At 51.7% G+C, this 7,972-nt stretch overlaps 1 protein-coding gene across 1 annotated transcript; it reads right to left on the reverse strand.

Annotated features, from left to right (window-relative positions):
- Nucleotides 1–2,048: 2,048 nt before the first annotated feature.
- Nucleotides 2,049–7,298, reverse strand: DRC10 (dynein regulatory complex subunit 10). Its single transcript, XM_009977676.2, has 4 exons — nucleotides 6,684–7,298; nucleotides 5,200–5,433; nucleotides 3,446–3,517; nucleotides 2,049–2,321 (listed from the first exon to the last, which is right to left on the reverse strand). The coding sequence occupies exons 1-4, from the start codon at nucleotides 7,296–7,298 to the stop codon at nucleotides 2,049–2,051; spliced, it is 1,194 nt and encodes a 397-aa protein (XP_009975978.2).
- Between the last annotated feature and the right edge of the window lie 674 nt (nucleotides 7,299–7,972).

Genomic DNA, 7,972 nt, shown 5'->3' on the forward strand with positions numbered 1-7,972 from the left:
ACTGAAAAACCCCACACTTAACGCTGTTTTAGGAAGAGGATGCCCAGGGGAAGAACACAAACCAGCAGGCAAATAAGGAGAGCCCAGGAGATGGCTGCGTGGGCACATGTGGGGCCGAGGGCCCGGCACGAGGGGTAGCAGTGCCCGGCACAGCTCACATAGAAACCCTTCCTGGTGCCACCTGCCCAGAGGAAAAGCCCCATCCCGCTCACCTGCTCCTCCCCACCAGCCAGCGGTCCTGCTTTGTATGAGCTGGGTCATGTCCGAGGGGGGTTCCTCTCCGCAGTGAGCCCGCCGAAGCACCACGGGGGCATGTGGCAGACGCTGCCCTGCCAGGCATCCCCTGAGGCCCCTTCTTTTTGTGCCTCCACGCTCCCAGCCCCGGGAGATCGCCTTTCGCTGATCTCCCTGATCTGCCCTGATCCCGCTGATCACATTAGTGCTTGCCCACCACCTACACGTGCACTGCTGCCCGCAGCTCCTGCCAGCCCTGCCCGCTCCTGCCAGCCCTGCCCGCAGCTCCTGCCAGCCCTGCCAGGGTCTCCCAGGGTGGGTGAAGAGGCTCCTCCAGCCCCTGACACCAGCTCTGGGGACATCTCCAGTGAGCATACTTGGCTCCGAGCCTGAGGATTGGGGCTAGGCAGTTCCTTGGGTGAAGAAAGAAGCAGGCAAAGTCCATCCGCTGCTCTGGACAGAGCTGCTTCTGCCCCCCTGAAGCCAGCTGAGCGTTTCCTCCCACCAAGAGACACACCTGAGAGTCCTTCGACCACGAGGACCAGCACCTCTGGCACTAGCAGAGACTGAGGCAGCTCGTAACGGCAACTCCTATGTCCAGAAACAATCTGAGAGTACTTTGGACTTCAAAGGCTGGCATGCTCCCATCAGAAGGTGTTCTCGGTCTATCACCTGGCTGAATGCCTCTCAGTTCTTTTGCTATAGGTGCCTGTTTATGAACAGGGGTAGAAGGGCAGGGGAGGACTGGGACCTGGTGGCTCTTTGGGCTCTGCAGACAGTGTCACTGCCCGCTCCTGGGAAGAGCGGCTGCAAGGAAAGGCCACTGAAGCTGGGAGTGAAGAAGTGTCACTGGGAGTCTGGATCCAAAATGCTGTTTGCTCGCAGCCTTGTTAAATGCAAAGAATATGTGAAAGGAGCTGCCCAGGGCCTTTGTGGTAACACGTAACAGCCTAGTTTTCCAAGGAAATGAAATAAGACATAGCGCGCTGTGTATGACTGTATCCATGCCCAATTTCAACCCTAGCAGGCAGAGGAGGGAAGAGCTCCATGGTACAAAGTTGCTACACGGCTATTGAAAATAGGAGGTCGAGGGAGGAAGTAAAAACCCTTGTGTCATGCCCCCGTGGAAGGGAAAGACTGTAGGATGCTTTGGGAGCATTAGGCACCGAGAATCCAGAGCAGAGGGTGCTGTCAACAGAGGAATCTGCATTAGAGAGGGCGTAGTTGGCTGCTTGGCTTAGGGAGTGACTTGCAGGATTGGGAGCAGGGCACAAGCTGGGCTGTGCCACATCCCACCCCTCAGATGGCCCCTGCGGAACAATGCAGAGTGCCAGGGGTGATGCCCAGGCAGGACTGGTGTTGCTCCTCTCCCTGATAAGCAACAGTCCTGCAGCTTCATCCTGCAGAAAGGGACGGGGTCTCTCAAATCCAAACAAGGGGAAACCACATCAGATGAAGGAATGATTTTATTGCCACCTACGGTAAGAACAGAATTGGGCCCTGGCACACAAGCAAGGTGTGGGCAAGGAGACTGAAGCCAAGGAGAAAAGCCCGGAACCTGCACTCCTGGCCCATTCCCTTCCTCAGGAGACATCCTCCTCCTTGCAGAAGGAGCACAGATAAACCTAAAATGGTGAGGCACGACTTCACGGCACTGCTTCCGTATACTCCACAACTACAAGAGGCAGCCCCAGCCCTGGAGAGCCTGGGCTTTAATGCAAATGCTCTCTCAAATCTAATGCTTTTATGTGGAAGAGCTCAGTCCCAGTGGAGTCAGCACCTTTGCCAGGAGGATAAAGAACAGATTTTGTGCTTTATTTCTTGGTCTTTTTGCCTTTGCCCTTCTTCTTCCTTTTTGACTTGAAGAGGGATCGAACCAAGTAGCCTCTCCAACATGCCTGGATGCGGATGGCAGCAAGGGTCATGGTGCTGAGTTCCTTCAAAGCCTCCTCCTCCTCCTTCTGACGTATCCTGCGCTCCTCATCAATCTGGGAATACTCCTGGAGAAGCACATCGTGTTTCTCCATCAGCAGGGACAGCTGGGCCTTCTCCTCCATGTAAGCAACATGCAACTCCTCGTACTCAGCCTAGCAAGACAGCAGATACCAGGTACAGCAATTCCAAGGGCATTCAGCAGCTCATCCCTGCAAATCCCTAGGTAAAGGATTCTTAAACCCATCCCGAATCCAGGCAGAACCACGACTGGGAGCTGAGCTGAGCCTTTCCAAAGGGACTCAAAAAGGAGGCATGTGCCCAGGGGATTTCATGAGATGCCAGGCCCTAGTATCTGTGTGTTCAACAAGCTGTTCAGATGAGTGGCACCAAATCCCAGCTAATATGCTGAGAGCATGAGACGAGCCAGACCATCTCAGCCTGGAAAAGGCCAAGGACAGGTAGTTTTAATGGTGTTACTGCACTTCCAAACTAGCAGCGGTTTTGGCCTTTCCTTAATGCTTTTGAGGAAGCCACACAGAGGTGGAAAACTGGAGGAACCAGCAGCGTGGATGTGTGTCTGCCTTAGCAAGTTCTGCCCCACACCTGCTGTGACATGGTGCTCCGCAGCCCAGCAGACAGGAGAGCAAAACGGTCACATTGTTAAACACCTGACAAGGGGGGATCATTTCTTACAATTAGCAGCCAGCTCCTGCGTTTTGCTTTGTCAGTAATCCAACAGCTTTTACCCATCTCCATAAACAGGGCAGCAACAGGAAAGCAAATAGAGCCTTCTCAGAGGTGAGACTGGGCGTGCTGGTGGGATTCTCAGCCTGTTGTGGTTCGGGTGGATGCCAAGGCAGCGACGTGCAGGCTGTTCAGTTTCTTAGCGCTTGGGAGATGCCTCTTGAGGGGGCCAGCAGAAACAGGAGCGTGATTTGGACACCAGATAGGGCCAACGGGATCGAGAATCGAAGCAAAACTGGGAAGACTGGTCCCTAGCATCAGGTGGACACATCTGAAAGAACATGGCAACTCATTTGCCCCTAAATACTGTGGGATTTAGCAGTGGATGTAACTTTTTCTAAAGTCAAAGCAGCAGAGAACTCCTGAAGACATAGGCAGGACAAAGACACCTTTCCTCCTAAAGCCTGTTCTTCGGGATGGAGGACTGCCCTTCACTTCACAGCCTCCTGTGTAAGAGCCACATGTCCATTTGGACAGGGACCTACCTGAACACATCACTTCGTGGGAGAGCAAAGCACTTTAAAGAGGATACCTGTTTTTCTCCAATGTCTGTGTCATATTTCTCGATCCAGTTCACAATTTCCGTCTCCGCTCTGCGCTTCCTCTGAAACACAAAACAAGTCGGGTTCCGTGCAGGCACCTGAAGCCTGGTAAAAAATACCCTGAGTTAGAAGACGGTGTAACTTTGAGCCCCAGCATCATTCTATTTGTGTGTAACACCTCCTCCTTGTGGCAAGCTTCCTTCAGCTGACACATACTTTGTTTGCCCTGGTTTGCAGGTTCTCATGGGACATTCCCTGGGGCCAAAAGGGCCTTATTTTGTTTACAGCATGGAGCTGCGTGAGGCCTGAAGATCGAAAGGCATCTGAAAGGTACATTCTGCAGTAGGAAATGAACATGTCTGATGGAATGTGGCAAGTCATCGACAAACTGGGGCAACCACCCGAAAATTGAAGCAACAGAGAGCTGCTAAACATGAAATCGGGACAGAAAGTACTCAAAAGATGGAGCCTTTTAAAATGAAGATATATTTCTAGCTATAAAAGAGTTTAACAGTGGCCGTACTGCGGCATAACCAGGTCTGAGCAATTTACCCCAAGCTGCTCTATCATCTGCGCTCCACGGAATCATCAAAATCAGGTACAGCCCATCACAAGTGCTGCACGATTCCCTGCATGACACTGACCCAGGATGTCCCAAGGGCTCCCAGGCCATCATGAGGTCAGACCTCAGCTGTTTAGACCACAAATACAACCCTGGGCCAGCCAGGGCTACAGCACATGCTAAGGAGGGGGAAAGGAGACCTCTGTGGTCCATAAATCTCTGTCTGCCTGAGCACTAGAATAAGCTGAGCAACTCATCAACGAGCACTGCAGGGGCCTGCAGCCTCAGAAGAAGCTGCCATTCCATTAAAGGAGGCGTAAATGGGTGGATTTTGGATTTTGTACTGTGGCTCTAACATGCATTTGATGCTGTCAGTGCCCAGCCCCGCTGCTGCTTTGCTCCACGGCATCCGGTACGAGAGTGAAAGATGCCCCCTTACCCTTGTGTGCTGTTCTGCCCAGGGACAGCCAGTGCTTGTTTGGAGTAAATACCAAGTAGGAGCAAAATGAGAAGAAAAAATGCTCTTTTTCCAGTTCCAGACTCTCTGTGCCCTGTGTCCCCAGCACGTTCTGCTCAGGGCAGAGCTGTCAATGCAGAGGCCTCAGCCTGCCTGCTGCTCCTGCTTTCTCCTTCTGTATCTGCTCAGCACGGTGATAAATCACATTTCCCCCTCGTTCATCCCAACCCAACTCCTTGGCTTGTGTCTTCAGCAAAGTGCCAGACAGAGTGGGAACTGCTCAGCTTCCGAGATCGGCTGTGCTCAGCCTGGAATACTACGATCAACTCTGAAAGATGGCTTTATATTCAGCCAGCATTATGTTTGCTCTGCTCCTGCACCAAATCCCTGCCTGCCTCGCCTGTCCTGCTGTAGCCTTGCTCTCTGCACCCTGACTAGGGCACAGCCTCTCCAGCGTGCGGGATCGCCGGAGGTGTTGTCAGAGCTAAGTCAGCAGGCAGGAGGAAGACCTGTGAGCAGGCTGCTTCCCTGCTGTCGCTGCAGGGTTGCTTTCCACTGCAATCATCAGAGCATGAGGACAGAGCAGGTAAACTCTGACAAACAGCATGTGCATCCTGCCAGCAGCTTGCAGGAACCGAGTAATTACTTGCAGCAGGCAGCGGCCAGACCTGACAGCACTACAAAAGGTTTTAAATCTCCTGTTCTAGAGCTCTCCTACCATTTACCTTTCTGAGAGCCAGCTCTGACGCTCGATGCTCCAGTACAAGGGCACTGAGTTGTGTCCCCAGCTGCTGAATGTCCTGCTGCAGCCTGGCACACCTGGCCTGGGAGCCCTGCAGCTGCTCTTCTCGCTGTTTTTGCCCTTCCTGCTTGAGCTGCTGGATGCTGGCCTTGCAGTCTTTGATCAGATCCTGCATGCTGGTTTTCAGGTCTTTGATCAGGTTGTCCTTCTTGTGAATCTAGACCCAGAAAACAAGAGAAAGAAATACCAGCGAGAAATGCAGGTGAGGCTGAAGGTGGGCAGGAGAAGTAAGGCACCCTTGCAAAGGTGGAGGTGATCTAAGAAGACACTCTGCTGATCTGGGAGCAACAGGGACCCACCACTGCTGGCCAAGGGAACAGAGTTACAGTTACACAAGGTGCTTTGGAAACCTTCCCCCACTGCTCCTCTGTGCGCCTGTGACTAGAGGTAGAGAATGAACAAGCCACACTGAGACCCGCTGGCACTGCCATCTGAGGAAGGGCCAAAATCACTGCCACTGGAGTGAGCCCCGTGGCTCCCTCCAGCTTTGGATTAGGCTCCAAGTGACTGTCCAGGGACCGCAGCTCAGTGTGCTGCCCGCGAGAGAAACCCTCAGCTGGGACCAGTGAAACGGCTTTATTCATGATGCCCTGGACAAGCTGCCAAATTGCACATCAAAATTTCAAGTGTCTCGATTCATGGATCTCCAAGGAGCAGAGGGAATGGGGAAAGCAGCCCCTGTCTCCATTAGCACCATTCAGCACAGCGAGCACATGACAAAACCTTCCCGTCTGACCCTTCTTGCAGGAAGGAGAAAGAAAAAGGATTGTTTGTCAGGAGTTCAGGGGCTTGGATGCTGGCACAGCCCTCGAACTCACAGAAAGAGCCTGGGAAATGCCCATTCATTTGTCTGTACCTCTGTTGCCTTCACTGAAAACATTAGGAATTGGTATAACCGCATATTCATCACAAATGCTCTGAGGCAGCGAGTATTACAGAGTTGGAAATCACAGAAATGTTGGTTTTAAGCAAGAGTGAAGGCAGAGCAGATATAAAAAATGGATTTTAATCAGAGCAATCTCTCCCTGGAATGACTTTTCATTGTTTCAGCAGCAGTGAACGAAGCCTTGCACTGGCAGCTGACGTTGCAGCCCTGCCAAAACACTACCGCAGCGATTTGTGCCCGTCCTGCAGCTCCCTTTTAAACCCGGTGACTTGTGTCATACAAGTTGGCTGGTGAGAACAGGTTCAAAACGTGCCAAATTCAAGTTTAAAAAAAAATCAAGCATGTAATAAGCATTTTTCATTATATTTTACAATGAAAACAGTATCTTTAAATTTAGGATCTGGTTTAGAAATCATTTCTGGAACTTCTTTGAGAACTGCAAGAAGGGGATCAGCTTTTAGCTTATCAAAGTTTTGCTTCAGTAACGTTTTGTTGGAAAACATATTCCCACAATATCATACCTCCTCCTCTCGAGCCCGGGTTGCTGCTGCCAGCTGTGCCTGTAAAGCTGTGATTGCTTCAGTGTTTTTCTCAATCTGAAGGGAGATGTCTTCCACGAACTGAATCTTCTCTTCCTCTTCCATGGGACTAGTCAGGAGTCTCTCAAGCATGAAGCTCCTGAACTCCCCAAAGGCTTTGATAAACGCTTTGGCTGGTGGCCCTCTCACCCAGGCTTTGTGTTTCAGAGCCTGGCAAAGCGAAGGGTTGGCCAGCAAGAGTCTCAGGACGTTTCTAACAGAACATTTCAGATGCTGCTCTAGCAAGCAGACACAGCCCCGTCGTTCCTCAGCTCTCGCAGTGTCCCCTTCTTCAGAGCTGGACAGCAGGTGCTCCATTTCATTGGAAAGCTTTCGGTGTTCGATCAGGTTGGTTGTGATCTCAGGTCCCAGCATGTCAGCAAACTTGTCCAGAGAGCTGATAATACATGGAATCAAACTGCTCATCTCCAGCTTGGCAATCACCTCATCCAAGACAGCTACGATTCTTTCCGTTTCAATGCTATTGGGTTTTAACTGACGTCCATCTAATGTCTTCATGGCATCTAATGTGATCATTGCCATCTTTGAAGCTGCCATGACCTTTACCAGGGGCTTTTTTTAGCCAGGGGCAATCCCAGAGGGTCGGGAGCCAGGGGGCTGGGGGTATCTCAGGGGTCAGCTCCTGTCAGGGGGTCGGTCCCGGGCTGCCTCCAGTCCCTGCAGCGCACTTGGTCCCAGCCTGGTCCAGATCCCGATCCTGGTCCCTGTCCCAGCCCCGTCCCGGTTGTGGTCACTACTGTGCCCTCCTACCGCTGGGCCGCTGCCAGCGTCCTCTGGTTGCTAGGCAACCCAAGGGGGGCGGGGCCTCTCCCAACAGCCTATGGTCACCCAGCAATGAAGGGGTTAAAATTTCTGTAAGAATTTCCTGAAGGGTTTAGTAGGGAGTTTGCACACACCTCAGGAACATAATGGGATGAGCATCCCTGAAGCTGCTGGGAGCGATGAGAAGGGAGACTCTTTATCCAGAACTGTCTGCCCTTGGAGAGAACATCCCAAAAATGTATAAACTTTATTCTCATGTTTTTCTGAGCTGTGAGCATGTAGTGACATTGGGAAAAGGTAATTCTGGCAGGAGGAGATGGCGACCACCTGCCCTGAACATACCCCAGACCCAAAAGAAAGGGATGGAGGAAAGAACTGAGCATGCGAAGGAATTTACATGTAAAGCGAGAGAAAATTAACCAATTGTTTAAGAATATGTAAATATGCTA

The sequence above is a fragment of the Tauraco erythrolophus genome, chromosome 19, assembly GCF_009769465.1.
Source record: "Tauraco erythrolophus isolate bTauEry1 chromosome 19, bTauEry1.pri, whole genome shotgun sequence".
In the NCBI taxonomy this organism is placed as follows: Eukaryota; Metazoa; Chordata; class Aves; order Musophagiformes; family Musophagidae; genus Tauraco; species Tauraco erythrolophus.